Raw genomic sequence first — 17,479 nt, forward strand, 5'->3', positions numbered from 1 at the left:
AAAGTTAGCATAGTAAGTTAAATAATTTCACTATAGACAATTCTATTTAACCTGGGCTGGGCTGCCTGGCAATTTTATGAGCTATTTTTTATTCCCTATTTCACTGCTAAGAACTAAAATTAAAATTTACATGAGCTCCCTCCTTTCCACCTTCAAATGTCTCTGAACCTCCACCTGTTCTCTCCTTCTCTCCTGTCTTACCAGAAATATGGTTTTTCTAGACACAATCACTCAGACTCTTGACCCTACTCCCTCTACGGCCTTATTTGATTACTTATCATTTTCCTAGCCCATCTTACAGTATTAGCAGACACAGGCCCTTTTTCCACTGCTTCCTTCCTTTCAGCCTCTAAGCATGTTCATATTCCTCACAACTATGAGTTTAAAAAAAAAAACAGAGAGAAAGAAAGAAAAAAGAAAAGTAAAAACTAGCTTTGCCTTGCCTTAGCTAGGCCATTTCCTCATGCTATTATCCACTCTCTTAAATGCTAACTGTGTAGTTCATGTTCAGTGCCTCTCATTAACCACTCACCCTCCAGCCCCTCACACTCCTGTCCCTGATTTTAACACTCTTTTGGACCTGCTCTCAAAGGTCACCCACACGTTCATGCCAAAATCCAGGGGCCTCTACTTAGTGCTCCTTCTCTCTGATCTCTCTAAGCAGCCTCCATTCCTGTCCTATTCTCTCATGCCCTGACATATTTCTGCCCCCTACTTCTTAAACTTCTTCTCTCTTGATCTAAGATACCAATTACTTAATCTAATTATCTAAATTAATCTAAAACCAAATACATTTTTCCCATCTTCCCAAACATGTCCTCTTCCTAAATAATCCATATTTCTGTAAATAGCACCGATATCTCCTTTGTCACTCAGCTTCAGAATCTAAGTTCTTCAGTTTTTTTCCTTCTCTCATCAATCGAAGACTGCTTGGGTCTACCTCTACAGTACATTCCATGTGTTTCAGCTTCCACTATCAGCCAGGTAGTCCTTCCTTTTCCCTGCCTTGATGGTCATCAAAATCTCTGAATTGGTCTCCCTTCTCCAAATATCCTCCACCATTCTGATCATGTCCCCATCCTGCTGAAACCTACCATGGACCAGCCCAGACGCCTCTCTAGGAGGGGTCCAGGTCCTTTCAATCAGCCACAAATACTTCTTACTACATGGTAACCTGGATGACAGAGATCTAGGTCATCTTATGAAGCACCTCCAACAACATCAAAAAAAGGCAGCAGTCTCGACCACGGCAGTTGTTCAAGAATGTTTAGTCATTCCCTTAACAACAGCTGACAATAACTTATCTTACTTCTTCAGTGACAATTTCATGCAAATCTGGAATGCTCAGATCTGCTTTCACAAAAGGAATCTTATCCACCTCTTCAGGAAATGGTCGATGTTTGACAGTATATTTAAATCCAACATCATTTTTAGGAACTGGACGAGGTTCAGGTACAAAAAGCTGTTAAAATAAAACAAATAATGTTATGTGAATTACATTTGGTGCCATCTGTAATGACATGTACTTCCCTGGTCTCTTAGATGCCTGTTTCCCTAGGATTACATAACACTGGAACTCAGTATCTGCAAATACCACTGCTAACACTAAAGGTAAACAGCCTGTGTACCAGTGTATTCCTTTATTTTTATAAACATGTTCATCATTTTGCAGATTTTGTGACTTATGGGTTGTATACCTCTAACAGCCCCAGGCCAGAATTTCCCATATCAAGTGGTAAACCAACAGATAAGGCAGTTCAGAACTTAAGGCTCAAACTTCCCTCTTCTCCAAGGGTTCTCAAATCATCCCATATAACAAAGTACAAGTTTAGGTCCCCTGGGCCTCTCCAGACAGGGAGTTCAACTGAATACCAAATCTAGATCCTCGTGGCTCCAAATCCCTGCTTTGATATACATTAACTGTGCGGCTTCTGTTTTTGCATCTGAAAAGTGGAAATAATCCATCACAAGGATGTTGTAATGATTAAATAAAAATGTATAAGGCACACATTAAAGCATCAACAAATTTTAGTTCCTTTCCTGATCTCCTTCCTCCTGTCTTTAATGCTAATTTAGTGGCGTACAGTGCTGACAGAATGTGATCTGCATGATGCCACCAAGCAAAAACAGGGGTGTGCTCCTCACAGGGTAAAAACACATATCATCTAAAAGAGACAGCCAGGATGTTAAGTGATTTTAGACACATGCTCCAATTTTGTGGTTGTCTCTCTTAAATGCTGGTAACATTTTATGAAATCATGTTTTAAAGAATTTCTAGTAACATAAGTAAAAGCTTGTAATGTAATAAGTGAAAAGAATGGTATACAAAAAGGACTCAAATTCTATTTAATATTATCGTGTACAGAAAGGAAAAAAGGCTGTAAAGAAATCCACTAAAGTACTTAGTGACTACCTCTGGAAAGTCAGAGTACAGATGATTTAAAATTTCTTCCTTATTATCTGAATTTTCCAACCTTCTCCCATGAGCAAATTTTATTCACAAAATTACAAACATTACAAAGAAAATAAACTATGCCATTCCAAATAAGATTTCATTAAATTATACAGCATATTAAAAAAATTACAGGGCATATTACCAATTATACAGGAATAAATTATATAAAAACAATGTGAAACTAAGTCCTATTGCCAGAGAGATCGAGAGTCTGGCCAAAGTTTTTTCATACATGCCGCATACCTGAGTTTTATTATATTTAACACAACATAAAAAAATGCGGCCACGGCTCAGAACAGTAGTTCTTAATCATAAGCAGATTCAGAATCACCTGGAAAGCTTTTTGAAAATACACCTCTCATGAAGATTCTTTTAAGAGTAATTTAGTGGATGTGGGAATTATGGGCTCCTAAGATGATTCTGATGTGAACGAACGGACTGAACCCTGGATCAAAAATATTTATCAATGAATTTTTTTTTAATTTTTTTATTGTTATGTTAATCACCATACATTACATCATTAGTTTTAGATGCAGTGTTTCATGATTCATTGTTTGTGCATAACACCCAGTGCTCCATGCAGAACGTGCCCTCTTTAATACCCATCACCAGGCCAACCCATCCTCCCACCCCCCTCCCCTCTAGAACCCTCAGTTTGTTTTTCAGAGTCCATCGTCTCTCATGGTTCGTCTCCCCCTCTTTTATCAATGAATTTTGTTGGGATGTTATTTAACCTTTAAATCATAACACACACGCACACTCGAATGCATGCACTCACTCACTCCTAGTCACTTCCCTATAATTTCTAATGGATACCTTCTGATTTGCTTTTGCTCCTCTGGGTAAAAGGCAAAGTTGTTGTGCCCAAGCAAGTCTTCCAGACATTCCCCGGACCAGCACAGTGACAGAGGGGAAAAAATCATCTAGAATAAAATATTGGTGTAAAAAATTTTTATTTCAGACAACAATGATTTAAAATACACCTGTTATTAACTGTAGAGCCTCTAATAATCCAAGCCCAGCACAGTGTTTGAAAGTCACAGTGTTCTTGTCCGTGTGCCACCTCTGCGGTTTCTGCCATATCCACATACCGTAAGTACTATTATCTTACCTTGTATCAACCACTTTCTTTTTTAAACTTAAATCTATTTTAAAAGGAAATTGTGTATCTTTAAATGGAAAACTGTGAATTTTGGTGTGCTAATAATGTATTTTTTAAACACATGTTTAACAATACATAAAATAATGTTCACCAATATACTGACTACCACCACCTCCTGCGTCCAGTGGTACACGTACACATTTTTGGCAAACCCTGTCCTAGCCAATATGCTTAGTACAGACAGACAGACGGGGTGTCTGCAGTGCTGCTGTTGCATTCCCCCACGCCTTGTGTACTGCTATCCACCACAGGCAGTCACTGTTCCATCCCAGGGGAAGTTCAGGGGCAGGGAACTAGGGGGGGCGGGGAGGCAGGGAGAAACTCAAGATGGAGTTCCTGAGTGACCCAGATCCTCCTTCTTATTCCCTCCTTTGTCCTGGTGTGGGAACTAAACTTTTTCAAACTTTTCTTTCTCACTTCTTCTATTAACTATTATAATCAACTATTAAAATGTCCTTGTATATCTATAAAATCCCAACTGTTTATACTTTTAGTACACTTCCAGTACCGTGAAATTACTTGGAATGAGAGTAGGGAAGTCCTAAAAAATGTGGAAGAGGGCTGACACTTGCCCCTCAGGCCAGGAAACCCAAAGGGTACACGGAGATTTTAGACTCTTTAGCAGGTGGCCTGGGAGGAGAAGGATGGAGGAATCATGAATAAAATGCACAAGCCAGGGGAGAAAGTGAAACAAGCCCTAGGTCTGGGACAGAGAAGAAAGAAGTGCATGCAGGGAAGAGTTGGAACTAGCACTTCTGGACCTGGGCAATGATTAAAGGCCACATCTATTTTATATTAAAGTCACTGTATCTTACCACTAGACAATGGAAACCTGTCATGGTATTCATTCATCTGTGAACTGTAGGGAAATGTCTCATTTTCGTTTTATGGATTCATGAGATTCTACTCATATAGTCTCAACAGAATTTGCATGGGACTGTAAGACCCTGTTCACCTTTGTAAAGGTAACAAGTCTTTAATTACTGAGAAAATCCTATGGGGCAGGGACAACAGAAAAGGACAGTATGAGGCTCAGAAAATTTGGACACTAGTCCCAGTCATACCACGTACTTCTCGGGTAACCCTGACCAAGTCACATACCCTCTCTGAGCCTCCGTTTCTTCACCTGTAAATGAAGGAACAGTGGGTGATTCCCTGGACCCTCTCTGCCCATAGGTTCTGTAACCTTCACTTTCCCAGAAATAAGGGTCTCTCTGAGAACATGCTTCCTTTACATACTGGCTGATTCCAACTACCATCAGAAAAAAAGTATACTCTGAGTAGCCTGGGTTGCAGTGGTAATCATATACCTTGAGATGGCTTATAATTGGAGGGAAGTTGAGGAGGGAACGAGTGTATGCTGTGTCAATGGAAAATCATTAAAGGGTTTTCAGGAGGACACTGGCATGGTCAGATCCATACTTGAGGAAGAGTATAATGGTGGCAGCAGGTAGGATTGGGGTAAGGATAAGACATTTTGGAACCAGAGGAGGGGGGATCAGACCATGTAGGAAGCAACCACAATAATCTCAGTAAGAAATAATAAGGCCCTACATTTGGATGTATTGGGTGGGATGCAGAGGAAAAAAAGATGCAAGAGTTACTGGGTAAGCAGAAACTTGGACACCAGTTATGGAAGGGAGAAACAGGAAGGAGCAGGCCAAGATGACTCCTCAAATTTCCTGCCTGTTTGGGTGGCACGGATAACAGAAATACAACAATGTGGAGTGAGGGCCAGAGGAGGAGAAGGGCAGGATCCGAAGTTCAAGAAGAGTAATAATAATTTTTATACATAGTACAGAAGAGAAAATACCCCACTAAAGTAAACTTTTTATAGAACTACAGAGCTCCTTTCTGAGATTTCTTTGTATGTATTTCAGATACATACAAAGAACCTCTAAGAGAGTCTATTTAATATGTGTATTCTATTTTCTGACCCTCTAATTTTTCAGTTACTACTACCACACAGCTAGAAGACCTTTTGACAAATGCAAAATTGTGTGCATTTGCAGTCTTTTCCTTCCCTGATCCTGGAAACAGCCTGCGAGTACTGATGAACACACTGATTTAGCAGTGGAGAAGGCCCAAAGTGCTGAAACTTACTCTGTTCATTTCCAAGAGGTTGCTCCAGCATTGCCAGGATGACACTGTTATCCAAGACAAAGTACCGGAAACTATGCTTGTTTATGGTTGGCAGCCTGGAGTATTTAATCAAAGTGGTCTCATTCACCAGACTACAAGGAGAGGCAGGACCACTGGGTGAAGGAAATGCGCCAAGCAACTGCATAATACTATGGAGAATGCAAAAGATAACAGTTAATCCCCAAAGCAAAATCTTAAGTTTACCTCATGCATCAATGTGTCCTTCTGCTCTTTGAATTTTAATTGACCACAGCCATGCTTCCTCTTTACAAGTCAGATTTACTCCCTGTGGTGGACGTTGTGGTGTGTGGTCCAGAATCCTGCCTCCAAGACTGAAAGCTCCAGTCCCCCAGATGCAGAGAGATGGTGGCCACAGCTTTCAACTGCATCCCTCTCTAGGACCCGCTCTCAGCCAAGAAGAAGCACCTCACCCCAAATCTCCGCTTTGCCCTAGGACAGCCCACAGCCAGTGAAAGGGTGATGTGGGGGTATCAAGTCCCATCCCAACCTCAAAGCTCTTTGTTGCACCTGCCCCAGCTTAGTGCTTCCCTCTGCTCAGTCCTGCCTCCTTCACTCCCACAGAGCGGCTGATCCTAAGAGCACCTTCCAATTAACTTCTTGCAAGGAAATTTCTCTCAGAGCCTGCTATCCAGAGAACCCAACTAACCACACTTCTAAATTGTGGAGCTCCCAAAGATATATTTAAAAAAATATGTTATGTGCTCCAGGTGTCAGGATTATGCTAGCTAAAGCATTCTAGACCTAAAAAAGGACCCAAAGACCAGCCAAACCTCAATATTTCAGATGAGGAAATTCAGGCCCAGATGTGATACGTGATTTTTAAGCAACCAGGAACCAGGGCTTGCTGCCTTCTCACTGTGTGGTCCTGAGTAGACATTATCCTCATTTTACAGATAAGACTGGAGGCACTAATAGTACACCTTATAGAACTATTGTAATTACTAAATAAGACTATTTTTAAAAAATGCTTTGTAAACTGGAATTCAACTGAACAAAACTTTAACATTCAGAAATGTTTATGTCCATAGAGATTTCTGCATACATTCAATTAACAATAATAACTGGCACTTATCATGAGGCACTGGTCCACTTTACACACATTCTTTTATTTAGCTATCAAAACAACCCTATGAGGTAAGTACCATTATTATTCCCATTTTATAATGAAAAAACTGAAACACAGAAAGTATCTTGTAATGATTTTACCCTGTGGTCCTAATATCACCTGACCTTTCATATGCATCTCATTTGGAGTCTGACGTACTACCAGTGTACCAGGAGGCCTTCCCCATATGCACTTCATTTGGAAAACTAATACTCCCCAACACATTTTTGTCATCTCCATCCTTAGTTTGAGTGGCCTCTCCCTTTCTCCTTCATTCTAATGCCTGAACGCAAAAACCTCTGATAATGGAAGGCAACACTGCTCAAGAGATGTTTTCCATCCAAAATGTTCTCTCCTCTTAGGAGGAGGATGGTCTAAAAATTTCAAAGACCAGGAGAATCTGATGGTGAGTTCAAGTCTCTAAGGATTTGTGGAAAACAGGTGAAATACCAGCAGACCAGAAATAGGAAAATGTGACTTCAGTTTTCTAATACAGGACAGAGACAGATGTCATAAAGTATATGGACCATGTGAGTTTGTCATGTTCCACACAAGATTCTAAGACAATATCAAATGGGCTGCTGGCAAGGAAATAGGTTACTAAGATCAAATCACACCAGCCTAACCACATTTTCTCTTCTGATAGTGACTAGACTGGAAAGGCAGAAAATGGTCTCTGAAATCAACACATACAAGTATTTGACAGTGTATGGTGATAACCTTGGAGACAACATTGAAAAATCCCTGTCAACCTGAATGGAAATCTCTGATGGTGTGCTTTGTGAGTCTCTCTCTGTTCAATATTTTCACCAGTGTCTTTGATTAGGACACACACATAGCAGGCTCATTAAATCTGTGGTTGACCAAAGTTGAGCTGCAGAGTTAATATGTCAGAGGAAGAGTTGGGATCCAAATAATGAGGTAAAGCTTACATAAAGAGATCTCAAGTTTAAATGTAGAGTTCTGTACATCCAAATACCCCCAAACAAGTAAGTACACGATGAGAAAAACAGACAAAAGATAAATGTGTGAAAAAAGACTCTAATTTTAGTTGACTTTATGCAAATCATCAAGTTCTCAAAAACCCAATGCAGTCTCAAAGTACATTTTAATGAAAATATAATATCCTACAGAGCGTAAAGATCATCCAACTCACCTAGAATATTGTACTCAGTACCTTTAAGAGGTACATACGTAGTCAAACCCACACCGCTGAGAGAAAAATGACCAGAATGATAAAAGTACTTGAATCTCTGTCATACAACAAATAGCTTAAAGTACTGGCAGAAACAAATCACTATTTTCATGAGCACTATCTTCAGACATCGTTACTGCCTGGAAAGAGGACTCCACTATCAAGAGTTAGAATTAGAACCAATAGGTGAAAGTTAAAGTGGGATAGATTTCAGTTCAATGTAAACATCAAATTTTTAACAATAAAAATGAAATGGGAACCCTGGAGGTTAGAGTATCCCAAAATTAGAGACTAAATAACTCGGTATACGTGTCTTACAGGGGGCTTTCGTAGAAGGGCTGCTGAATGATGTTCCAAGAGTCCTAATTCTGAATTTGTATTAGCACACGAAGGAGAGAACACCCAACCAGCCAATCTGCACTTCATAACTGTCTACTATTCTTAGCACTGTGAGAGGTGTTGAAGAAGGAAATGTGGCCTCTATCCAAGTTGGGGAGACAACACTAGCATGTATCAAATATAACCAGATACAATTGTGACAGTATAGAATTCCATACTATGCAGTCGGGTCTGACTGAATGAGCACAGAGGCCCAGAAAAGAGTCATCATTCAGAAGCAGAATAGCCAAGGAAGGTCCCATGGAGGTAGCCAGATCCGACGTGAGCACTGAACAGTGGAGGATGTGATCACAGGGAAAAGAGGGAAGTCCTGAAACCCAGGGAATACACAGAGACAGGTATGAGCATGCCCACAAATGGCCTGCCAGGTCCCACTATGGCAGAAGGAATGTGCTGGGAAAGATCAGACAGTATGAGTAGGGACAGAATAAGGAGGGCCTTGACAGCCAGACAAGGAGTTCAGACAACATGGCAGGAAACAGATCTATTCAGTTTTCAACCACTTAAGCAGCAGAAAAAAAAAACAGTGCCTAAGGATGAGTTAAAAAACGGAATGCAAGGGGAGCCTGGGTGGCTCAGTCGTTAAGCGTCTGCCTTCGGCTCGGGTTGTGATCCCGGGGTCCTGGGATCGAGCCCCGCATCGGGCTCTCTGCTCAGCAGGAAGCCTGCTTCTCCCTCTCCCACTCCCCCTGCTTGTGTTCCTGCTGTCGCTATCTCTCTCTGTCAAATAAATAAATAAAATCTTAAAAAAAAAAAAAACGGAATGCCAGATGAACAGGGTGAGATTAAAAACAGGGAAATTAGGTAAGAAGTGAGAAAAGCCTAGACCAGGATGCTGAGGTTAGAGGGGATGGAGAAAATACTTCTAAAAATAAAGTCTACTGGACTCAGTCACTGGCTTCATATGGGGAATGACAGATAAAGCAGAGATAACTCAGAAAAAAAGCCAAAGGTCTATGTTTGCATAATTAGAAAACAGCAGTAATTTTGAGGGAACAGACAGATTTGGTTTGGGACAGGTTTCATGATGACAATACTCTGCAGGGCCCTCTTCAAGACTGGTAACTGGAGATAACATTTGTGGAGCTGGCAGCAGAAACCAGACAGCTGCAGATAAAACAGATGAGCCACATAGATAACCACTGGCTAGGCTGCCTGGAAGCCAGGGCTCACTACTCATTCTGAGCACATATCCAATTCTTGCAGTGTCATATTCTCACAGGAATGAGGCTAGGATGCAGCAAACTTACTTTTGTATAATACAGAGTTCCCAGTGAGAAATGCTCTCCCCCTTTCTCTCCATATCTTTCTTACTCTTCCAGGCACACATCAAGGCTCAGTTCTTTTATAAAGCTTTTCAGTCTACCCCACCCCCAACACGGTCTTCTCTCTGAACTTTTTTTTTAAGACTTATTTGAAAGACACACACACACACACACACACACACACACACACACACACACACACACAGTGGGGGGAGGGGCAGAGGAAGATAATCTTGGAGCAGACTGTCCACTGAGCGCGAAGCCCAACTCGGGGCTCCATCTCACCACCCATGAGATCATGACCTGAGCCGAAACCAAGAGTTGGAAGGGCACCCGGGTGGCTCAGTTGGTTAAGCATTTGTGTTTGGCTCAGGGTCCTGGGATTGAGCACCACATTAGGCTCCCTGCTCAGCAGGGAATCTGCTTCTCCCTCTGCCCCTCCCTCCACTCGTGCACAATCTCTCTCTCTCAGATAAATAAAGAAAATCTTCAAAAACCAAACCAAACCAAGAGCTGGACACTTAACTGACTGAGCCATCCAGGCACCCCTCTGAACTTGCATTATTTCTAGTACTCATCGCCTGTGTAAGTACATGTTTCAACAGTTGCATTCACATTTTCCTAATTTTCTAGCTATTAGCCAAACCTCCAGAAGCACACTGAGAGCCTAGCCAGTGCAGTAAGCAGGACTAAACTAAAGCATGCATGCTTCTATTGGGGAGTCTTCGGAATGTTCTCTATCTTCTTCACCAACGAGTAAAGTGTTTTAGAATCATGGGACTCTACAAAGGCCTTGAAGCCAAACTGCTACAGACAGTCCTCACTGCTGCTCTCATGGTCCTGGTTTATGAGAAACTGACGGCTGCTACCTTCACAGTTATGGGGCTGAAGAGTGCCCGCAAGCACTGAGACACCTCACACTGCAAAGTGCAGAAAGATGCTCAAGATGGGGGGTTCCTTCTGTGTGAAGGGAAGTGATTCTCTTTTTATTCTTGCTGTGTGCACCATGAACTTTACCCTCATTGGCTGGAAAAGCGTCTAAGGGTAAACATGGAATATAGCCAGCTGGACCTGTCCACAACTTAATTTTTATGATGGTTGGTTGAATTTTGTGGGGGAGGTTAGTCTAATGGTCGTACAAAAAAAAACCATTACTGAAAACCTGAAGATGGAAGTTTGTGGGTGTTTACTGTTTTTCTTAAGGTGAATGGACTTTCTCCTTTCTGTAATCTTTTCCAGTTAAAATTTTCTTAAATTAATCAGCTGTTCTTTTCCTCTGATTCTAGGGACACATTTAATACCATATAATTCTCCTCATATACTTTTCTATGTTTTAATCTTGGTATTTCCTCACTAAAAATATTATGATTGTTCCACACACACACAAAAAAAAGCATGCATGCTTCTAAAAATGTACTGAATGACCAAAGCCCAAGAGGAAGAGAAATAAATCCAACTTTACTGTGCACGCCCCAAGTGATAAATAGACCACTGAACTCAAAAGATTCTGGGATCTTGGTAAGCGCTGATTTACATACAAATCTGCAAGCAGTCTTGCCTACCACTTTACAACCAAGATGAGACAATCCAGACTAACCTGACATCCTCCTTCCTGCTTTTATATTTTCTGGGTCTTCACCCACACCTACCTTTCATAAGCTCCAACTTTCCAACTGTTATGTGATTCTACCTAATCTTCTCCACTCAACTCTTCCCTCCAATCCATAAATATGCCTACACTGCCTTCTCTCCCTCTTTCCACTCTCCTCAAGTACCACCAGCCAAATCCAAACTCTTTCAGCAATCTTTGCTATTTTTCTAAGGTTCCAACCTGTCTCCATCCCTTTACTACCAAAATGATTAGAACAGAAATCTTCTCTTGCTGCCTTCTTAACCACTCTGTAATCTGGCTTTTGATGAAACTACACCCATCCTGTAAAACTCAGGTCCAATGTCATCCTCTCTAGAAATCTTTGATTGCCCCATATCTGGAAGTATTCATTTCCCCCTTCCAGCATGTTATTATACCTCTTCTCCTGCAGCACTTACTCTCCACCTAACATTATAGCTATTTGTGCTCATCTCTTACCTTCCCTATTGGACAAGAAGCTCCTTGAGGGTGGTGACTAAATCTGATTTATCTTTACAATCCTATTACAAGTTCATAAGAGGGAGCTCATAAATCTTGACTGAATGCACTTCTAATACATATATAAATGTAACAGAATACAGACCACTGAGCTAAGAAGCAGGAGACTTAATAGTGTGACCTCAGGCAGATCCCATCTCTGGACTCAGGCACCAAAGTGAAGAGGAAGAGTAAGGCTCTCTGAGATCCTAGCTAACTCTAACATGATATGACTTCAGTTAAAGCCAACTAGCACAGAAAAACAGGAACCCAAACTCTCAGCCCCATATTCCTGGTTTCTTTTGGTCCCCAAAACAAGTTTTTCCTTTCCATTTTATTTCTCAAGAAAAAGTATCCTGGAAGATTACATCACTTCATGCTGAACAACTGGGGAGGAGAAGAATCATGGATCGCAGCTAACCCCATCTAACTGCTAGGTGCAATCCCTGCGCAGTCACTTTCCATACCATGTTAGGGTGGCTTCAGCAGCATCCTTTACCCTCATAGATGCAGGGTTTGGCTCCTTATCTCCTTTGTACTTGACCTCTTGCTCACTGTTCTTGGACTTACTTCCTGAAATACCCAGTTCCACAATCTCCAATACTTCCTTAAGACAGTCCTAGAAGCAGGAAAGGCAAATCAGTTTTTGTAATAAACCTATCTTATGAGAAGATAAGGAAATACAGCAAAATGCTAACAGTGGTTGTGTTTTGGTGGTGGGCTTCAGTTTCCTTCTCACTTTAAAAGGTGTATGTTAATTTCACAATAATATAAGAAACTTTGCCCCCCAATTTTTCTTTAAAGAACTGAATTTGAATGTTCAGAGTTAGATAATAAATGATAAATTCAATTCAATCTTATCAGTTATAATTCTTATAAAATTACCACAGGCTATAAAATCAGGAAAGCCCAAGTTTAAGAGATAGAACAGTAATTCAGTTAAACCTGGGGTGGTTTAAGACATTAAGTCACTAAGATTAAAAAAAAATTCAGGAGCAAGATGGAAACCTAAGACATTAGATTATCCAAAGGGAAGTTCATCAGTTACTGAAATTTTTAAGCAATTCTTGGTACCATAACATTAGAAGCCATAATGAAAATAACTAAGATTTAATCAATAGTATTATTTTAAAATGATACAAAGCTCTCCATAAATATTCAATGAGACTGATACCTCTTATTTACACTATGAATTCTTGATAACCACCTGCCTCCCTATAAGGAAGATATTAAATGGAACAATGGCAAGGGAAATCAGCCTAGATATATCTGTGCCTACTTGAAAGTGGAAAATATGTGTGAAATGAAATTTTTAATATACAGGCAAACCGTTACAGCAAGCTGTGCAATAGGTCTGCAACCTGGCTCCCAACTGCCCTTCGAAGTTTGGCAATGGGTGACCAAAGTGCCTTCTGGCCATCTCAAAGCTACCACATCCTTTCAAGAAAGAGTTTTCTTGATAGTTCAGATAAATTAGCCAAGGCTCCATCTTTCAAAAGAACTTCTCTATGGATTAATTTGCAACCAAATATAAGCATGATGACAATTTTTGAGTGGAGCCCAAAAGGACAAGTGTCCTACCAAAATATAACAAGTATATTCAGTTTAAAGTATGCAATATTGTATTTAAATATTCTCTTTTAAGGGCATCTTCCCAACATACATTTTTGTTTCTCCTTCCTGTTTTAAGACCTAGTAAACTAACCTTTTCATCAAGCATATCAGGGTGCTCTGTCAGCCAGACACAGAGACACTGAAAAGCTGCTACTATCATGGAGTGCAGATCCCGGGAGTGGAGAGGAGCTGGCCGACTACACTGGTACACAATGTAGCTGCACACGGAACTGATGGCTCGCTTCCGGTCTCCGGAGTCAACCACCACCTTTACCTGAGCATATTCATACGGGGAACACAGTTAGCCAGGAACCACTGTACTGATTTCAAACTATCTGCACTGCAGCCTGGTCTTTCTGACCCTGGGATACACCACAGGAAGCCTTGCTTTCAAAAATTTTATTTATACAAAGGCACCAGGGTGGCTCAATCGGTTGTGTCCAACTCTTGATTTTGGCTCAGGTCATGATCCCAGGGTTGTAAGATCGAGTCCCATGTCGGGCACTGTGCTGGTGGTGGAGCCTGCTTGAGATTCTCTCTCCCCCTCTCCCTTTGCCCCTCCTCCTGCTCGCTCTCAAATAAATAAATCTTAAAAATAAGTATTATTTATACAGAGAAATATTTCAGATATATCATCATAAAATACTCTATAAAATCAGAGAACATTTTTCAAACTCCAACACAGTTATTTCATTTTAGCATATTTTTTCATTGGCTAAAAACCTAAACTCCTGGGGTGCACCTATCCATCGTCGTCAGATATCAAAAGAATATCTGGCAATGGAACGTGTATACATTTCCGAAGCCCCCTAACCCAACCCTGCAGTAATGCTCTATGGGCCATAAAGTTCTGTATAGCTGCTCGGATGTATAATTAACATATAGGAAACTACACGTATTTAAAGTGAAGAATTTCATAAATTTTGGCATAAGTATACACTTGTGAACTATCACCACAATCAAAATAGTGAAAAATATCCATCACCCCCTCAAATATCCTCATGCACCTTTCTAATCCTTTTTTCCACTCCTTTATGCCCCTTCCTTAGGTTACTACTGATCTGCTTTCTGTCAATACAGGTTAATCTGCATTTTCTAGAGTTTTATACAAATAAAATCATATGTATTGTATTCTTTTTTGGGGAGGGGGTCTGGCTTCTTCTACTCAGCATAAATATTTTGAAATTTATGCACATTTTTATGTGCATTTATTAAAATCAGATGATCATACAACGACACAAAATGTCATGTTGAAAATTTAAGGGTATTATAAGAAAATACAAAATCAACAGGTAGGGGCGCCTGGGTGGCTCAGTCGTTAAGCATCTGCCTTCAGCTCAGGTCATGATCCCGGGCTCCTGGGATTGAGCCCCGCATTGGGCTCCCTGCTCGGCAGGAAGTCTGCTTCTCCCTCTCCCACTCCCCCACTTGTGTTCCCTCTCTCGCTGTGTCTCTGTCAAATAAATAAATAAAATCTTAAAAAAAAAAATCAACAGATATTCTATTATCATGTGCAAATAAATAGGAAGTACTGAAATGTTTCCTGTAACTGAACAGCAAAAGTATCATTCATAATCTTTGAGCCTATTAAAAAAAGTAAAGTTCACTTTGTAAAATTTCACTTGGAGGCTTACTTTTGCACACTCTGGATAAAACTATGTTTGAGTATAAGCAACACTGTAATACCCATATCAAGGAGTTGAGAGATACAGGAAAAAGAGTCATGGTCCAAAGCTATTGGGCTAAAATAAAAGGACTGTTCTCCTCACCTTTGCCAGGCCAGAAAGGAGCTCTAGAGCTGCCAGTGATATGCTCATGTCTTGCCGCCACTGGGAGTTGAGTCTTTGGGTGACAAGATGAATGCTGCGAATCAGGAGCCCAGCAGCTGAATCTGTATTAAGAGCTAGGATATAACCCCAATGCCACATCCCACAGGGAGGGAAAACAACTAAGCATTAGTAACGAGAAGCACAGCATTCCACCAGGCACAGACCACAGCAGCCACAGTGAGCACGACGGGCACCCACACAGTGCTATGCTCCCCACCCCACTGGCCTGAGCGTCAAGCCTGACTGAACAACAGTGCACAGGGCACACATACTGGACCAAAGCAGCTTCTAGCTCCCAGCTCAGGTACTTTTACACAGACATCCACTAGGATTTGGCAGTTCAATATATCTTAAAATTTCTTAATTAACTCATAGAGAGTTACATTTTAAAAAAAACAATGAAAAGGCTATCAATTATTTCCTTGGAATTTTATAGAAAAAAGAATTCACATTTTAGAATCTCCTCAGATGTTAGGAATACCCTAAAACATCTGTTGAAATTATTTTCAGGGTTTAAACTATCAAAAGTCACATGCAATGCCTTTTCAAACACATTTTAACATTTAATTCTCTAAAGCTACTTTAATGTTTCTTTAAAAAAAATTAAATAACCAAGTCAACATATTTTTATTTGGCCTCTAGTTCTACATTTAAGTAATTACTACTTAGCTAATAATAAATTAGGACAAATTAAACTGATTTTATAAAGGAAGCTTTAGGGACATTATACCTGTCGATCCTATCAGAAAGAGGGCAGTGACAACAGAAAAAGGAATGATCATTAAAGAGAGACATTCATGCGACACTAACACAAATCTGGATTTCTTAGTAAAAACTACTTTACGACATTACAAGCAGAACTCACTAACACCAGTTCAAAAGGCTGAAACAAACAATAATCACTTCAAACATTTATATTAGAACACATACAATAATTCAAAAAGTTCTTTAGTTCAGAAGTGTTTTAGAAAGCATGAAAAACAAATTTTCACCCACAGTATACTTAAATCCATGAACATAATGAATAAGTTAACAATTTAAATAACTGCTTTATAAATGCAATATTTAAATTTGTTTAATAACCTTAACATAATGACCAGATGTATTTGACATGCTCAAGGATACTTAAAGCAAACTGAAACATGCCTGGACTCCTAGGCTCATGAATTTTCCAGATAATTAAAAAATTAAATTTACATCCAAGGATCTAGATTTCATTCCAGTCATGTTGGACTAGCACTCACAGATTCAATACAGTATTAATAGTCATGTATAAAAAAAAGGCACCCACAAATTCACAGAACCCATAAAGTAAGTGCCAAGGTACAGGACATCACTGAAGAGGATGCTCTGCTAGCAAATGTTTCCTTACTTTTGCTTAAAATTTATAGGGTATATAATTTTTAAACACAAAGACTCTCTCCTCTGGGTTCCATCTAATGTATATTTTATCACTTCACGTACCACACTGCAATAATTGATGTGCTGGCTATCCCTATCATTAGAGCCTGAGGCAGAGCACGTTCTATTTCTCCATATTACCAGTATCTGGTAAAAGAATTCATAAATTTTTCCTGACCCCCCCCACTATAATCATTTATAAAATCTAATAAACTACCCAAAATCTAGCTACTAAAAGCTATAGAGGTAATTTTAAAAGATTTGTTTTCTTTTTAAAAATCTTTTAGACTAATAAGTATTAGGTTATTAAGTATTATACTTAAATACATTAAAATCATGAACATTACAGTTTTGTTTAAAAAGATTGTTTTATGAATCTGGGCATTAAAACTTATTCAATAATCTTTGGATTTCAAAAAAACAAACATGGCTTACCATAATCCCTTAGGAGAGCTTGAGCAGGTCTTTCACTATCGGGAGTTGTGGGCTCTGTGCTTCCACCACTTGCTGAACTAATACCACTATTAGTGCGACTATGACTCTTCAGGTTATTCTCTCCACCACCCTAGTCAAATAAAAATGGATCAAAGATTTGAGAGCTACATCCAAAATTGACAAGTACAGATAGAAGTCAGTCATTAAAAGCCATGTTGATAAAACAGAATGGGCCAACTAAGTAGCACAAACTGATATACAGATAAAAACTGAGAAGGAGGGGTGCCTGGGTGGCGCAGTTGGTTAAGCGTCTGCTTTCAGCTCAGGT

General features: G+C 39.9%; 1 protein-coding gene across 7 annotated transcripts in view; it reads right to left on the reverse strand.

Annotated features, from left to right (window-relative positions):
- Window positions 1-17,479, reverse strand: part of RALGAPB (Ral GTPase activating protein non-catalytic subunit beta) — an 83,266-nt gene that overhangs the window by 24,637 nt on the left and 41,150 nt on the right. For 2 of the 7 annotated variants that reach the window (XM_032419206.1, XM_032419202.1), the window contains 8 exons: window positions 17,152-17,281; window positions 16,046-16,054; window positions 15,256-15,389; window positions 13,578-13,760; window positions 12,340-12,491; window positions 5,721-5,908; window positions 3,272-3,378; window positions 1,310-1,462 (listed from right to left, as the gene is read on the reverse strand). In XM_032419206.1, the coding sequence (XP_032275097.1) occupies window positions 1,310-1,462; window positions 3,272-3,378; window positions 5,721-5,908; window positions 12,340-12,491; window positions 13,578-13,760; window positions 15,256-15,389; window positions 16,046-16,054; window positions 17,152-17,281 (1,056 nt within the window). The remainder of the gene's footprint in view (window positions 1-1,309; window positions 1,463-3,271; window positions 3,379-5,720; window positions 5,909-12,339; window positions 12,492-13,577; window positions 13,761-15,255; window positions 15,390-16,045; window positions 16,055-17,151; window positions 17,282-17,479) is intronic. The other 5 variants (XM_032419208.1, XM_032419205.1, XM_032419207.1 and 2 more) reach the window with 3 other exon arrangements.

The sequence above is a fragment of the Phoca vitulina genome, unplaced genomic scaffold (genome assembly GCF_004348235.1).
Source record: "Phoca vitulina isolate PV1807 unplaced genomic scaffold, GSC_HSeal_1.0 scaffold22, whole genome shotgun sequence".
NCBI lineage: Eukaryota > Metazoa > Chordata > Mammalia > Carnivora > Phocidae > Phoca > Phoca vitulina.